Source organism: Schistocerca nitens, chromosome 5 (assembly GCF_023898315.1).
Source record: "Schistocerca nitens isolate TAMUIC-IGC-003100 chromosome 5, iqSchNite1.1, whole genome shotgun sequence".
Lineage (NCBI taxonomy): Eukaryota > Metazoa > Arthropoda > Insecta > Orthoptera > Acrididae > Schistocerca > Schistocerca nitens.
In genome coordinates, this window is record NC_064618.1 from 808,421,880 (window position 1) to 808,440,717 (window position 18,838).

The window sequence follows — 18,838 nt, forward strand, 5'->3', positions numbered from 1 at the left end:
AAAGGATAGCTTATGGAAATGGATGCTATTATTCCTTGTAGAATATATTTAAGACCAGAAATATTAGGAGGAATATAAAAATCAAAATATATTTGAACTATAGAAATGTACTGACCAGTAGGCTGGATGATGACTACACAGAAAGAAGTTTGGTTATTCAGATGGGGAAAGGAAAATTTTGAGAATGGTATCTGGAGCAATGAGAGGTAGAATGCTGGAGAATATTGAAAAACACAGAACTAGAGGCACCTTTTGGGCATAATGGTCATAAACAGAGAACGCCAGAAATTCCAAGTGTTAAGAAAGTGTTTATAGGAAAGCCCGTGGGAAGAAGGAGAAGCGATCCATGAAAAGGTGGCCTGAAGATATGGAAGAGGAGCTCGAAGTAACGGAAATTGGAGAATGGATACTGGTGAAAAAGGAGTCTGGGGTCCTATGGGGACTGTAGCGCCTACCAGTTAGCAAGTTAAATTCATTAGTTTTGTAAATCACAGATTTGCGCTCCCAGTCTGCTTACAGGTTTATTGCTGTTAATGCTCATTTTTTCTCCACATATACCACATCTTTGCTATAGCTCAGGATGCTGTGACACAACTAAACACTCATTTCCAAAAATTCTTACAGTTCAGCAGTAGGTTCCTTACATAGTTGGAAATAATTTCCAAGAACAATGATTTTACAGATGTCTAAGTATCTTTGACTGTAGAAAGGTGCACTTCCTTAACTGTTCCATTCTCGTGCTTCTTAACCAATTGTAAACTATTTCCTGTGCTCCAGGAATAGGTCTTTAAGCCAACTAAAGTTCTGAGAATGTTCAAAAATTTGTTGTTGTGTTCTGAGAGTAGCTACGGATAAAGTTATGCCAAAGCAGATACCTGATGAGGGCTAACTCAGCTGCAGTACAGCAGATGTCCATTAATTACATAATAAGTCTTTTGCCTTTGTAGTCACTCACCTCTTCAGCACTGATTATTTTTTAGAGACTTTCATTAACCTTGCAATCCAGATGGTTAATCCAAGATTAACAATCTCCATTGACATAATGTTCTATCATAATGGTACTATTGTTGTGGTTACCAATTAGGCATTCTCTGGAATGACAATTTAAATCCAAATCGGTCAGTGATAATTAGATATTACACTAATATGCCATGTGTTCTGAAACTCTAATATTCTGAATATTTGAGTAAAATTAAGACCAACTATAGAAGAGTTTGAAATGAATAAAAAACTATTTAAAATATATGACAATATTTATTATGAAAGGGATAGATTGCTACTTACCTTATAATGATGTTGAGTCACAGACAGGCACAATAAAAAGACTGCTAAAAAACCAAGCTTTCGGCCAAAATTCCTGTTTCTGAATTAGAACCCCCCGCCACATTATATATATATATATATATATAAGATGATGTGACTTACCAAATGAAAGTGCTGGCAGGTCAACAGACACACAAACAAACACAAACATACACACAGAATTCAAGCTTTCGCAACAAACTGTTGCCTCATCAGGAAAGAGGGAAGGAGAGGGTAAGGAGTCATTCCAATCCCGGGAGCGGAAAGACTTACCTTAGGGGGAAAAAAGGACGGGTATACACTCGCGCACACACACACACACATATCCATCCACACATATACAGACGTGCCCGTATATGTGTGGATGGATATGTGTGTGTGTGCGCGCGAGTGTATATCCGTCCTTTTTTCCCCCTAAGGTAAGTCTTTCCGCTCCCGGGATTGGAATGACTCCTTACCCTCTCCCTTAAAACCCACATCCTTTCGTCTTTCCCTCTCCTTCCCTCTTTCCTGATGAGGCAACAGTTTGTTGCGAAAGCTTGAATTTTGTGTGTATGTTTGTGTGTCTGTCGACCTGCCAGCACTTTCATTTGGTAAGTCACATCATCTTTGTTTTTATATATATTTCCCACTGTCTTTGGCTGCCAAATTCAGAAGAAGGCCTTTCAGCCCACAGCTTACATGTTTACTAGTCTTTTTGTTGTGCCTGTCTGCAACTCAACATCTCAAATATATGGTGAGTAGCAATACATTGTGATCAAAAGCATCCGGACACCTGGCTGAAAATGACTTACAAGTTCGTGGCGCCCTCCATCGGCAATGCTAGAATTCAATACGGTGTTGGCCCACCCTTAGCCTTGATGACAGCTTCCACTCTCGCAAGCATATGTTCAATCAGGTGCTGGGAGGTTTCTTGGCAAATGGCAGCCCATTATGCATGGAGTGCTGCACTGAGGAAGGTATCAACGGCAGTCAGTGAGGCCTGGCACGAAGTCGATGTTCCAAAACACCCCAAAGGTTTTCTATAGGATTCAGGCCAGTGCAGGCCAGTCCATTACAGGAATGTGATGTGTAACCACTCCACCACAGGCCACGCATTATGAACAGGTGCTCGATCGTGTTTAAAGATGCACTGAATTGCTCTTCAACAGTGGGAAGCAAAAAGGTACTTAAAACATCAATGTAGGCCTGTGCTGCAATAGTGCCACGCAAAACAAGGGGTGCAAGCCCCCTCCACGATAAACACAACCACACCGTACCACCACTACCTCTGAATTTTACTGTTGGCACTAAGCGGGGTGGCAGATCACGTACACTGTGCATTCACAATACCCACACCCTGTCGTATCGCCACACTGTGCACTGTGATTTGTCACTTCACACAACATTTTTCCACAGTTCAATCACCCAATGTTTTCGCTCCTTACACCAAGCGAGGCATAGTTTGGCATTTACTGGCGTGATGTGTGGCTTATGAGCAGCTGCTTTATTACGAAATTCTAGTTTTCGCACCTCCCACCTAACTGTCATAGTACTATTAGTGTATCCTGCTGCAGTTTGGAGTTCCCGTGTAATGGTCTGGATAGATGTCTGCCTATTACACATTACGACCCTCTTCAACTGTCGGCGGTCTTTGTCAGTCAACAGCTGAGGTCGGCCTATACACTTTTGTGCTGTATGTGTCCCTTCATGTTTGCACTTCACTATTACATCAGAAACAGTGGACCTAGGGACGTTTAGGAGTGTGGAAATCTCGCATAGAGATGTACGACCCAAGTGACACTCAATCACCTGACCACGTTCGAAGTCAGTGAGTTCTGTAGAGCACCCCATCCTGCTGTCTCACAATGTCTGATGACTACTGAAGTCGCTGATATGGAGTACTTGGCAGTAGGTGGCAGCACAATGGAGCTAATATGAAAAACGTATGATTTTGTGGGTGTCCGAATACTTTTGATCACATAGTGTTGATTTTCCATTGTTTTATTTGAAATATTTGATGCTGTGTATCTCGACTCAATATATTTCACTTACGTCATCATTCCAGAGAAAGCCTCAATTATTTATGCAGGACAGAAAGTAGGTCAGCATCGGTCATAATGTCATCTGTCTTTTTTATTGCATTGCAGATCTAGATTTCAACTGACAGTGTAGCTGTCATCAGTGCATTGTAAGTAATCATGTAGACTGAACATAATTAGAACACACATTCCAATCTACATGAGTACTTATAATGCACTGATAGCTGCACTGTCAGTTGAAACATAGATCTGCAATACAGTGAAAAAGATGTGACATTACAACCAATTATGCCATCCTTTGTCCTGGATTACATCATGATCATGGGGCACAATCATTCCCATGGTATTAAACATGATCAGTTATTTATGACACACATAATGGTGGTCAAGGTATCAAGAAGCTTGGCAGAGAGGAAATATAAATTTACCAAAGTGAAACAACAACCACCACCACCACCACCACCACCACCACCACCACCACCTCCCTGACCCCTCTCCCCCCTCCTGCACAATGGAAAAACCACTCAGCTTACAAAACTGAATAAATAGTCATTATGCAGGGAACTCAGTGCCATAGGTTTAACTCTATTCTGTTGAAATTTTACAGGATTACTATTACTATTAACCTAGCTTAAAAATTAGCTGTTTGTTGTATCTAACGCCAGTTACAGCTACAAATGGTAACAGTTCCTTGTTAAGTCCGGAGTGAGGTACAATACTTTTTCACTGAACTTGGCATTTTTCCTGTTCTGTACATAATACATTTCTGTATCTGAAGATAGTGCTGGTCATCTGGGTATGTCTGAGCATAGTCCTTAATATTACAAATTTAACTTTACCAGATCCTCTTTGTCCAATAGAATGACCAATTAGGCTGATCAAAGTATTCAATCTGTGACATACAATCCCTCAAATTACATTTTCGAAATTTACAATGGATATCAGTTTATCCTATCTGCAATGCTTTTATTATGGATGGCTGCACGTTAATTTGTCCATTCAGTGATTTACATTTTCTTACAACCTTTGACTGCAGTCCTTTTTTTCTTATTACATGTAACAATGTTTTTTTTATCAGAACTAAAAAATGGAACTGAAAATTTTGGCAAAATATAGACTGAAATGAATAAAATGTTATTAGGAGTAGTAATTTCTTGTTTCTTCTTTTGAAGTGTACCACAGAAAAAAATAACATGTAGGAAGATAGGGTTAAGCACATAGGCAGCAACACTTTGGAAAGACCCACCAGACCAACTTACCAACAATTAATAAAACATTAAAAATGACAAGTTTTAAAACAGATGACAACATTATGAGTACATATCCACGCTTTTCTTTACTTTACCGCATCATCTTTAATGGTTTACTATTACGGCACATTAAAAATTTTACTCAAATGTTAACTATTTGAAATATTCCATTGTTGCTAAAACTTTCGATTCTGTACTCCCATCCCCCCCCCCCCCTGCCCAACCCACAAACTCAGAAGGACTTACCCTTTACCTGCCCTATTTTTCAATTTCTCATTTAGCTGAAATGTTGAGAGGGGTTGCTATTTTATGTATTGTCTTTTCATAAATGTACCTAGAATTTCACTATTTCAACAGTTCAGAGGGCGTAAGTTAGCCCATATATTCACGGTTAACTTAACAAGACTACAGTAATTGCTGGAACATAAATAAGAGACTCAATGTAAAATTACAGAAGTTCGATTAATCTGTATAATTAAAAGTTCTCTATAGCAAAATTGTCACAATCTCAAACGGAAAAACCAGGAATTTTTACTGGAGATCAGTACACCTCTAATCCATGTGGGTGAAGTGTGCACATATGAAAATCTGATGGAATTCCAAGCATATAAATACTGTGTACTCCATTGAATATGGAAGGGAACCATTCTCACAATGATAATAGAACTTTTGTGCATACTTTTGTAATTTCTTGTAATCTTAAGGTTTAGAGTTGATTTCCAGCTGGCCTAAGACACTTAATAGGACATTCTGATTCACTTGTAGAATGACAGTCAATTCTTTACAGACAATATACAATGACTTAACTCACTTTACAGTGTTTAAAAAGACTGAAGATTTTGATACTCTACTGGTTGCAATTTTTCATAATAATTTGAAATTGGCAGTGTAGAACTAGTTTCTATCTTCAGTTCATTTGCAGTTCTCAGTTTACACCACTGAGCTTTACATGTACAATGTAATAGTTTTAATTTCTATAATCTATATCTTCAACATGCAGCAAAGAAGCAGGAAGACACTATTCCCTTCTGAAAACTATGAAACTACTTTTTTTTTTTTTAATACATGTAGTTACAGTATACTGAAAATACTAATTATCAGTATTCTACAAAATTTTAATAATATAAGTTTCAGACATGTATTTACATTATAAACTGTCATGTTTATTGATGAACATTTTTAAAACCATGACAATTACATCAGAAAAAACTTAAGAAGTTTTTATCTCAAGAAAATGTTTGTATATTATCTACTTGTCAAGGCATTGCCTGCACCTGAATATTGTACCAAATACTTAATAGCACCACTAGAGTAAGAATTTCCTGGACTGCAAGTGATCTTGTCTAAACAAATACAAATATAAATTCTCAAAAAATTAAAAATAATACACATAACTGCTTCTGAATTTGATATCTGCTACTGCTTTTCCCCACATTGCTAATTATGTGGAAAAGGTTAACAACAAATGGTGCCGACAGCACGACAAATTTAAAACCTGCAATTTCTATGAGCTTGTTGATTCAGCTTACAGTTTTGCAGGAAAGTAACAATTAACGACTATCTTTTTAAGCCAGCCTTGTTCAGATTTGGGCAGTGTGCACATTATGTTGATGAATTATGCATATGACATGAAGTACACAAACAATGATCACTTTGAGCTTTACAGTAACACATATTTACATGCTTCCACAACTGGTTTGACTTTTAGGGCACAGCTTGGTGTATGTACCTGAACTTACTTAATATATAATTACATGTTTCAGTCACTGACACATTAGAAATAGATAATACACCACACATTACATACATAAGAATCAAGTATCAGCCTTCTTAAGAACTATTCAATGGCATCAAAATGTAACAGTCCTTGAAATGACGATATGAAAACAAAAGTACTCATAGTGAGTTTCTTTACTAGAATACTACTGACAATATTTCAGAAAGGTAGTCCATCACCCATAAAATTTTAATAAAAATCAGCAAAACATTTTCATTGCTCCAACACTAATATATAGTCACTTATGTTTTTTTCCCCCTTGATGTAAGAAAAGTGTTACAGAGAGTTCTCTCAATTGAGAAAACTGCAATTTTCTTTAAATACTGCAAACTTGCTATTTAATACCCTGTGCACACATTTAAGGAGGAGGAAGCTTACAGCTTATGAAAATTGGGCTCATGTGATCATTTTCTGGAGTGCTTGGATATATCCAATAAGTCAATGCAATTTTCTACTGGGACCGATGACCTAGCAGTTTGGTCCCCCCCCCCCCCCCCCCCCCACTTCTCCTCTTTTATACCAACCAACAAACCAACAGTCTACTGTTGATAAAATATTTTAGTTTCCAAGTTAACAAAGTATCCATTTCTAATGAAAACAGTTCACAGAATGCAAAAACTGTTCATCAGTTGTGAAAAGCATGGGAAAAGATTCTGAGATTTACAGAACACATTCAGGAGAAGCATCTAGGATATGGAAAAAATAAGCAGTTCCACATTACTGTGGTTGTGCACCATATAAAAAAATAACTAGATTTTATCCCCTTCCTCCACCCTTTTTTGGGAGGGGGAAAATATTCCCAATGTGTGATCTTTCTCAGTTACCATGATAAAATAAATGTAATTAAAAGTGCTCTTTGTTGGATAAATTTTTTCATGTAGACACACACACACACACACACACACACACACACACACACACACACTCTACAAAAATACTCATCTGAAATTCCGTCAACAAATTGTCCACTGTGTACTGTGACTAACACATGCAAAAGATTTGGTTGTCTGAGACTATTTTCTTTTTGTAAACTTTAAATACTATGGTTGACACTGATTAACACTATGAGAAAGCTAATAGGAACTGTAATACTTGTTTTGTTGATCTTGATAAATCATATTTTGAAAAAAGTTGAAGTAATTACAGAAAGATTGAAAAAGTATTACTCAACACAGTCTTTTTAAGCTCAATAAATTAAATTTTAGAAAGAAAAGAAAAATAAAATATTTATTCATTTCTAATACTACTATCAATGTTGTATGTAGTCACAAAACTCATACAAAATTCTTCGACCTTAGTGAGAGTCTTATATTTGTGTTTTCACTGAGGGAAGGGAAAAAAAAAAAAAAATCACAGTACTGTGCTTTCAGTCTTAGAAGTGAGTAACATTATGACATTCATAACACTTATTTAGTCATTTCTCTTCTTACTTTTATATACACAGCCACTTCTTTAACATCCTACAGTTGCCCAAATAAAACAAAACATTGACTGAAAAGCACGCAGAGTAGGCAAGATTTCTTAGCTTTCTTTAAATGTTCTCCAAATCCAAACACACACACACACACACACACACACACACACACACACACACACACACACACACACACAGAGAGAGAGAGAGAGAGAGAGAGAGAGAGAGAGAGAGAGAGAGAGAGAGAGAGGGGGGGGGGGGGGGTGAATGTGCATAATTTATCTCAAGAAACACACTTTATGATTCACAATCTGATGAAACACATGGCATGCTGTCCATGTTATGAAATGTCTACCAGCAGGCCACTACTGATGCAGCTACAGGAATGAAAATGACAGCCACATAATCTGACAGATTAGTGTCAAAACATGTACGGTTAAACAATAAGAAAAGAGAAAGCACTATTATTTTGCAGAAAGATGATTTTTGAAGACAAAAACATGTCAGCTGACCAGGCTTAACACAAAACATACGCAATTTTTAGTCTTTTCTGTGTGCTCGTAAATTGCTCAGAGCCTCCCATATTTTATGATCTGTGATTTACCCTAAAGACGATAGTGACAGGTTTGTGGGGCAATCACTGCATGGTCATCAGTGCCCAGATTTAGCCTCAAATACATCATCTAAATGAAGTACAACCAGGAAGCACCACAGCCATGTCAGTTTTACCACAGTAATAACAGCTTTACAACAATCTACTTTACATATGGATAACATAATATGGTTCAAACCTATTAGGTGTCCCTCTAAAGATATGAAAAATTTATCTTCTGTTAGAAAATAATGCCCAACAAGTACTCAGTGGACATGCTGAACGTATTTTACTAGTCTTCAGACAGATGAAAAATTTAAAAAGAATGACTGAGCTACAGCACGACTTCCGAATATGAGAAAATTATGTACTGCTTGAAGGAAATTTAATGGAACGAAGTAAGACATTTAGGCGGAAGAAAATAAGTGAGGGATTTTTATAAATTCTATTAAAATAAAACATGTAATGGGGCATTTATAATTATAAGTTGTTTCTCTTGTTTTTCATTTTCATCCTCTACAGCAAAACAAAAATAATAAAGGGAATAAATTTAAACTTCAATGTGTAACAGTCTACAAACATCAGATGTGTATCTGCCATGTCACAGAATTTTTCTCTCTTTACAACTGCGTTTAAATTTAAATCTGTAAGTGGTTTTTAACAAAATCATGTGCTGAAACTATTTCTGTGCTCATCCATGAGACTGTCATTCTTTCAAATTTCTATGCAAATTAACATCAAAAATATTGAAAACTTGAGTGGAATTTTGTATGGAAACCTGGCAGACTGCTTATAAAATATTCTGTGTGTTCATATGCCTTATGATTTATCAACTGTATGGTGAGAGGTTACCTTTACTCTTTACATTGTTTGTATTCCACTGAGGACTGAGTATTATACTGGAATGATAGGATAGATGTGCTATCAAAAATTAGTACAGATAGCCACTTAAAATGAATGATGGTAAAAGAATAGGCATCATCTCTCAAATTATTATTCTAATTTTAGTACAAACCCAACTATGTATACCCCTCACCTCCACAGCATGTGCATGTGGTAAAGTTAGAAAAATCCTTGTGATCTTACATGGTTTTTAAGTGCACCAATGTGTCTCCCACCATTCATGTGCCTCAGTGACCACCTATGCACTTTTAATTCTGTAACCCAATGATACTGACCAACTGCTGTGTCATCCTCAGGACTATAGGCATCATTGGATGCAAATAGGGAGGGGCATGAGGTCAGCATACCACTCTCCCGGCCATTTTCATGACCGGAGCTGCTACTTCTCAATCAGGTAGCTCCTCGATTTGTCTTACAAGAGTTGAGTGCACCTGCTTGCCAACACTGCTCAGTATACACAACAGTGACCCAAACAAGTGCTAGCCAAGCCCAACAGCATATAACTTTATTTGTTGAAAGAGTATTTCTAATAAACAGCTCCCTAAGCTAAACTGACAAAACGTAACACCAGGAATTTATTTTACGATGAACTCTAAGAATACTGAGTAATAACAGAAAACCGAATGTTAACCAGACTAAGACTGTGATATGAAAACATACTCACATTTTAGTTAGTGTCTGTTGTAGTACTTACACAATTCAGAAGTTTTATTTTAAGTGTAGATATTTTCACACAGAATTAAGAGCACAATATTTTACATAAATTAAGTTCAAGAGACAGCACATTTGTAAAATAAATCTAAAATCATGCTATTTTATAAGTGAATGGCTTAAAGATTTTTATACCATGCTGTTACTGTTTCTACTGGACTAAAAACCTTTTTTAATTAAAAAGTATTACTCAGAAATTATATTTCATACTTAAAATTATAACAATATTTAAATCACTAATGAACTCTGCGTCAATACGATGTAGAGTATAACCTCCTTCCTTCTATGGTAACAATTCCAGCATTTCTTGACTTCAGTCACACTATCTTTTACCCACAGTTGATTTCATTAAGAATACAGAATGTAGAAAGAAATGTTCAGTCAGACTATACATTGAAACCATGTGCGATTGTTTAGAAACAACTTCAAATTATTAATAGATATGTTTAAAAAGATATTACCTGTTCAATTTTTAACAGTAGAAACGTGTTAGTCAAATTTACTATTTCCATTCATAAGCATTTAACAAACTGAATCCACTTAACACCACACAAATTATTGTGAGAAGTATCATGCAATACATTCCTTCCCTCCTTCCCATTTTTAAATTTATTATACACATCTGCTTCTCCTTAGCTTCCAGGTTATCAATTTTACAAAAATATTTCAAACAAGTAAGAATACATTTTCCACTACCTCCAGTGAGTAGAACAAAAACTTCTGATAAAAATTTATATTACTGCTTGCAAGAAGAACAGTAATAGTATAATTGCTAGTTTCAAAAACATCCTTTACAACAGACATAAAAAACCATTTGCCCTTTGGAAGGCTTGAGTGATAATTTTGAATTTAAATCTGCAGATGAAGAGCACTAACTCTCATTCCTCCTCAGTAACTTTCCCTTATTCTCTCTCCCCACTAAACCTTACACAACTGCATAGATGCTAGAGACACATGTGCAACTGTAATCACCCCCAAAACTAAAAACAATATCAATGATAAAAGCTGTCTTAAAATGACAAAATTATATAATACTTGTAAAAAGCATACCTTATCACAAATCATTAGTTTTTTATGTAATTTGTTGGCTTTCATTCAAAACAACACAAACAAGGCACGATTTATGCAGCCAACAAAAACTAAGGGAAAATTTCTGAAACTGAGTCTCACTATGGGTACGGAGTGTGAGTGGGTGTCTGCATCATCGTGTGTGTGAATGTGTGTACTACCATTGGGAAGAGAACTAGTGCTCGAAAGCTAGTGTTAACAGTATTTCTGTTATATGTTCCTGTGCTCCATCCAGAAATTTTCATTCTTGTTATACACAGAAACTGTTTTACTGATTGTTCTTAAAAATCTTATTACCAGAAAGGAGCTCATTTTCTTATAAATAATCTAAATATAATTTGAATGCAATAATTAACATACAACTTAATTTTATGAAAGGATTACCATGTATGATCCCCATAATCCTGACATCAAGACACTTTTACTTTTCTAATTACTCTCAATTCTTCCAACATGAGAAATTATAAGAAAGACAAGTGATGGAGATTCTAGTAGTAATAATTAGCAACAATGGCGATAAAAGTCAACAACAGTAATAAAAATATTATTATTATTAAAAAATATGTAACACAGAAAATGCTTCTCACAAGTATTGAAATCCATTACAGGAAATTACAATATAACAATGTCTGATATGGAAAAGGTCTTACTACAACGAGAAAAAAACCACTGATTGAAATGTAACAAAACTGATACACTTTATAAAGTCAATTTTATTTCACTCAAATGTCTACTGCAGAGACATTGTCCATTTGTGGCAGCCACACATGGCATTGTAATACCCCAAGCTGTGCCCTCACTAATACTAATGTGGACATCCTAAAAGGCAGCTGAGATAAAACAGCTGATTAAGGATACTGTAGGTACTACAATCAACATAATTGATCCAATGGCAATAAATTAACACAGCACAACACATACAATGTAATTTGATGTTTGAGAGATCTTGCTATCTTCGTCTCTCCCCCTTCTGTGTTTTGCGTTTCTCCTTTTTTTCTTGTTGAATTTGTTTCTGCTTCTCTCTGAAGGAAAAAAAAAAAACAACATGTTTTAATGCACATGTGTGTACAAATAAGGTTGAAAGAAATACTTTTTAAAGAAAATCCCTAAAGTTTTGCCTTAAACTTGCTTTGGGAAGTGCCATTATGCTCGTTTAGCAACCATTCAAGCTGCATGCATAGTATTTTTGAGAGGATGCTTAGAATGTGAGAAAAAGAAAACAGGAGTGTGATACAAGTACTTTTATTTGTCACTAAGTAGAAATTAATCTCAACCCACTAAATCAGGGCTGCCACACCGTGTGTGGGCCACGACAGATTGTCTTGCTTTGCTTGTTCCTTCCCAGAAGTACTCTGTACAATGTGGTTCCATTTAGTATTGCAGGGTTCCTTTTTTGATTGGCACAACTCTCTTCAGTTCAAGGGAATAGTAGTGTCAGCCATGTTTACCTTTCACTATTTGTTCATGGTATGAAGGACATTCACATGTCCAGTGGATGTTTGCACAAAAAGAGGCAGTCTGGCAATCTATCATCACAAGCCTTTAAAAATGAATGGAAATGACAACATCTATTACGCTGTCGCATAAGTAACCGGTACTGCTAATTTGCTATGTAACAATATTATGTCATACAGAAAGAATTTAAGGATTTAGTTGACAATGAAAGAGCAAAAAATTACAACAGTCAACAGAAGGGATCGATATATCAAGAAGCATTTTGTGCTAAATTTGCAGGCATACAAGACATGAAACTGGTGGTACGAAAAGTAAAATTTCTGAAGTAGTACACATTATTCCACTGTCAGCTACAATAGTTTTCAATGGAACTGAACAAACAGTATGGAGACAATACATTATTGCATTATACATACGTTAAAAATCAAGGGGGCATGCATGGAATGATTTCTTGATTTAAAACTCACTGTTTTAATTATGAAGAAAATGGGATTGCAGGAATGAAAATTAGAATATCTGGAATGGATGGCCTATCTCTCATTTTAAGTGGACATGACTGCAAACTACCCACAGTAAGATACTGCAAGGCGAGAAACAACTTCTTTCTGATTTGAACTGGGTGCAGTAAAACAGGGACACAGTTAAAAAAATCTCGTTATAGAACGGGTACATTCTGACTAACACAGTCCTGTTCACTAAGCCCACTATCGTTAAAGAAAAGAGGAGGTTCTCAACGTTTTGAGGACACTGTTTTCCAGAGCATTTGCCATTTCGGTTGAAAGTGCTCCTGTGCATGTGTATGTGTAATTGACTGACATGAAGATGCGAGAGAGGCTCTCCAACATATATGGATCAAACTATTCAACAAATGCCTGCTACTTAGAAGAATTCTGACCCAATGGAGACACTCGATAATAAAATTTCTCTACAAAGGTAAAGGATACCCAACGGATGCAAACAAGTACAGAGGTATAGCCCTAGACAATACTCAGTTCAAGATGTTTTCGAAGATAATTACACAAAAAATCAAAGCCTGCGTGGACAGTCAACCTCCCAGAACGACAAATGGGCTTCAGATCTGGAAGATCAAAACTTACAGCAGTCAGGCTTCTTCTAAACAACATCAACAAAGCACTATGAAAGAAATGTTCTACACAGTGTTCATAGACTTTACCAAAGCCTTTGACCTGCTGGAAAGAGATCTCTTAGTCCGAAAACTGGAAAACACAATGGGAGAAGATGGGGGTATGGGCAAGAATAATCAAGTCACTCCTTGAATACATCACAATATCAGACAACCTCTCTTTTTCAAACCTCATTTCGCAATCAAACGGAGTCTTACAGAGTGATCCAATGAGCTCTTTGCTGTACATTCTTGCCACTGAAGAAGTAATGCAAACTGGAGAAAATGAAGATGTATACATATATGCATACGCTGATGACACAGCCATAGGACCAACAGATATACAGAAGCTGCAGAAAATCATTGATAAAATAGATAAATGGTGCAGTGAAAAACTACACATAAACATAACAAAGACCGAAATGGTGATTTTCAGAAAAGGAGGAAAAACACCCAAGAACGCGGAAATCAACATCAGGACAAAAAATAAAAATCTCATCAGACTTCAAATACCTAGGGGTGACACTGCAACCAACAGCCAAATGCTTCACAAAACATATAACAGAACGTGCAGCCCAAGCAATAACAGCAATACAGGATATCAAAAACATCCACCTACTCAGTCTAGAAACTGCCAAGAAATTATTCAACGCAAAAATCTTGCCAATCCTGGCCTGCGGGTTGGAGGTTATATGGGGGCCATCTGAAAGAAAAAAATCCAGAAACACTAGAAAAGGTAAAATCAACTTATCTAAAAAGGGCACAAGGTCTCTCAAAGACAACAAGATCTAGACTAGTGTACCTGATAGCGAGAGAGACATTCCTAATTGAAGACATCAAATTTTGATATACGATGCCATACACCAAGGCTTCCAGAAGTCAACTGAAGATTATGGAGGATAAACGAGAAAAAGTATGGATGGAGTTCTATGGCACCAAAGCAATGACGAACCACTCATTGACAGCATCAAACTTTGAACTGCAACAGGTCTTAACTAGATTATCTATTCATGGCTTTCATTATCTAATTTGCAAAAATAAAAACTATCACAACCAACCAAAACATGTATGTGCGAACTGTTTAACAAAGCCTGCGAACAATATCACATAGAACTGAAATCTATAAATGAATATGCAAAAATGTAAAATGTTAAGCAGAGTAAGTGTATGTGGCTATTTCACTACAATTTTCTAAAATAAAAAAATAGATGAAAGGTAATTCCCATTTTAATAACAAATCATTTTATGTTAAAACTGTCCTGGATGTCTACACTGCTTTCCTTAGGTACAGTTTCCACGTCTCCATACTGAGTCTGCAAAAGTGCTACAATATTTTGATCGACATATTTGTGGTAAAGATGTTTTTTCGATTATGGAACTAAACAAATCACAATTATGATTATTACAACTATAAATTACATTTATTTCCATGATAATGTCTTCTTGCTTACATTCTGTCCTTCAATTTGGTATAAAAATTGCAATAATCAAGAACTGATGAACTTCTAAAAAAATTCTGTATTACAAATTTAGTGTTCCGTTATGAAAAATCAAAGTAACATGTAGAGATTCATTAAGCTACTTAGTTCATTCCTCCCACTTCCACCACCACTCAATTCAATTCAATTCAGAAAATGGGGCTTTTAACTTACCACATGTACACGGTTTCTCCCTTTGTGACATATTTACTGGGGTCTTTCTTTTCTTTTCTCCTTCTCTAACGAAAATTTCACATTTATATAATATTCCCAATTCAATATGTGAAAAATTTTGCAATTATAAGTACCATTATTACACTCTTGTCACCCTGCCATCAACAGTGGTTCAAATCTATTACAGACAAGTGAAAAAGCTGTCAAAAGGGGCATTTTACCCACTCTTGACATGTTAACACTTAATAACTAACTTCTGAATTAAAAAATGGAAAATCCAGGATGAAATGTAACAATACCAGAGAAGGAAAGTTGCAACTCACCTTATAGCGGAGATGCTGAGTCGCAATAGGCACAATAAAAAGACTGACACAATCATAGCTTTCGGCCATTAAGGCCTTTGTCAACAGTACACACACACACACACACACACACACACACACACACACACACACACACACACACACACACACACACCCTTGCACACACGTCTCAGAACTGAAACTGGTAGTTTCAGCTCTCAGACTGCAGGCATGTGTGCAAGTTGCGTTTGCGTGAGTGTGCGTGTGCGTATGTGTGTCTACTGCTGACAAAGGCCTTAATGGCTGAAAGCTATAATTGTGTGAATCTTTTTATTGTGCCTATCGCGACTCAGCATCTCCACTATATGATGAGTAGCAACTTTCCTTCTCTGGTATTATAACTTCTTAATTACATCTCTATTAAGGCTATTTATTTATAATGTCCTATTACATGTAAAGATTTTTTTACATGATAAGACTGATCTGTTTATGTCTTGGCAGCATCCATAAAACACCTCTCATGTCTCTCCCTCCTGCATTCCTAGCCAACAAACCACATGCCTTCCTCTCAGCCACTAGCTACCCACCTCCAACCCCTCTCCCTGCTTCCTGCCTCCCTTCCACTAACCATCCATCTGGACAACCCCCACCAACCCACAGAGTCCACCTCCCAAACTGCAATCACTCAACATGGGTCCAGACAGCACTGTGTAAAGGCACAAGGCCATGTGTGTTTCGTCTGTTTATTTGTGCTCTAGCTGGAGAAAGAACCGATTCTGAAAGCTAGCAAGTTCTCTTTCTCTTTTGTGCATGCCTGTCAACGATCAACAGTTCTGCCATTCAGTGGGTGGTGTCCTTTGCTCCTAAATTATTTACATTCAGAAACAATTATGACAGCTCAGCTCAATTTTGGGAATACACTGATAAGAGTACAAACATCAATTTTAACCTTCACTTGAGCTTCGTATATACTCTCAGTCCTTCACTAAAACTGTTTCTCCATTTTTATAACCGTATTCAGTGTAATTTTGTCTCAATCCTTTCGCTACAGATGGTGCACTGCAAAATACATACTTCCTGTTTACAATAAGCATTTTACTCTGATAATTGTTCAATAATGACCCAAAAATTGAAAACGGTGGGATACAAGGTGAATTATTCTCGCACACATTTTACTTGATATTGTGGTTCACATTATAACCAAATCTGGCATTTAAAAGTGCCAACTGTTCTACTTGAAGAAACCATTGACAACAAGTGAATTCAGATCTGCACTCTGCAAATGCTACATACATTCATTCAACACATATTAAAGGGACCAAACAAACTTACCTGTCTTCTCTATCTTTTTCCTTCTTTTTCTGGCTTTCCAGTTTTGCTTTTTCTCTTTTTTCTTTCTCAGCCTGCTGGACAACTGAGGCATTAGTGTTCTTTACAAGTCCATTCTCTTTCCCTTCAGCACCTCTGTCACCATCATCCTCATCGTCGTCTTGGTCCGACATCTAATATTGGAGAAAATGGTTTACTTAAAATCAGAAAATGGTTTGTTTAAAATCATTACTTCAATATGGTGAAAAATTCTTTGCTGAGCCAATGAAAATATGTATGAAGAACTTTCACAAAGTCAGTTAGTGTAGTAACATGTTTTAGTAATATACAAGTTTCTTGGAATGATTTCTACAAGTCAAATACAACTATCAGTCCATGCCAACAAAACAAACTATCATAACACAATAAATTATAATGGGAAAATCATTTCACACGTTTCGAACACAAATATATACAGTGTGATCAACTTTAAAAGAGAGTATTTACTGATACTATTTGCTCGGAGGAAGAAAATTACACATTTATTACAATAAATCAATTGAGTTCTTCCATTATGACACTGAAGCAAATTATTCAAACGTACTGTCAAAAAAAATGTCACCACACTATATACCAATGTTACTTGCATAAATTCAGATAACGGCACTGAGTCGAGCAGACGTGCAAAACTATAGGCTTATATCTGACATCGATCTGTTGTAGAATTATAGAACATGTTTCTTGCTCATGTATCATGTCATTTCTGGAAACCCAGAATCTACTCTGTAGGAATCAACATGGATTCCGGAAACAGCGATCGTGAGAGACCCAACTCACTTTATTTGTTCATGAGATCCAGAAAATATTAAATACAGGCTCCCAAGTACATGCCATTTTCCTTGACTTCCGGAAGGCGTTCGATACAGTTCCGCACTGTCGCCTGATAAACAAAGTAAGAGCCTACGGAATATCAGACCAGCTGTGTGGCTGGATTGAAGAGTTATTAGCAAACAGAACACAGCATGTTGTTCTCAATGGAGAGACGTCTGACAAAGTAACCTCTGGCGTGCCACAGGGGAGTGTTATGGGACCATTGCTTTTCACAATATATATAAATGACCTAGTAGATAGTGTCAGAAGTTCCATGCGGCTTTTCGCAGATGATGCTGTAGTATACAGAGAAGTTGCAGCATTAGAAAATTGCAGCGAAATGCAGGAAGATCTGCAGCAGATAGGCACTTGGTGCAGGGAGTGGCAACTGACCCTTAGACAAATGTAATGTATTGTGAATACCTAGAAAGAAGGACCCTTTATTGTATGATTATATGATAGCGGAACAAACCACTGGTAGCAGTTACTTCTGTAAAATATCTGGGAGTTTGCGTACGTAACGATTTTTAGTGGAATGATCATATAAAATTAATTGTTGGTAAGGCGGGTGCCAGGTTAAGATTAGAAAATGTAGTCCCCATCAACAAAGGAGGTGGCTTACATAACATTCGTTTGACCTATCCTTGAGTATTGCTCATCAGTGTGGGATCCGTACTAGGTCAGGATGACGGAGGAGATAGAGAGGATCCAAGGAAGAGCGGCGCGTTTTGTCACAGGGTTATTTGGTAAGCGTGATAGCGTTACGGAGATGTTTAGCAAACTCAAGTGGCAGACTCTGCAAGAGAGGCGCTCTGCATCGCGGTGTAGCTTGCTGGCCAGGTTTCGAGAGGGTGCGTTTCTGGATGAGGTATTTAATATATTGCTTCCCCCTACTTATACCTCCCGAGGAGATCACGAATGTAAAATTAGAGAGATTAGAGCGCGCACGAAGGCTTTCCGGCAGTCGTTCTTCCCGCGAACCATACGCGACTTAACAGGAAAGGGAGGTAATGACAGTGGGACGTAAAGTGCCCTCCGCCACACACTGTTGGGTGGCTTGCAGAGTACAAATGCAGATGTAGATGTAGTA

The 18,838-nt window shown here is 36.9% G+C and overlaps 1 protein-coding gene across 1 annotated transcript in view; it reads right to left on the reverse strand.

Annotated features, from left to right (window-relative positions):
- Nucleotides 1-5,667: 5,667 nt before the first annotated feature.
- The window catches only part of LOC126259267 (coiled-coil domain-containing protein 43), a 54,267-nt gene continuing 41,096 nt past the window's right edge, over nt 5,668-18,838 (reverse strand). Inside the window, exons 3-4 of the mRNA XM_049955901.1 lie at nt 16,903-17,072; nt 5,668-12,060 (exon numbers count right to left, since the gene is read on the reverse strand). Of these exons, the coding sequence (XP_049811858.1) occupies nt 11,988-12,060; nt 16,903-17,072 (243 nt within the window). The 3' untranslated portion in view covers nt 5,668-11,987. The remainder of the gene's footprint in view (nt 12,061-16,902; nt 17,073-18,838) is intronic.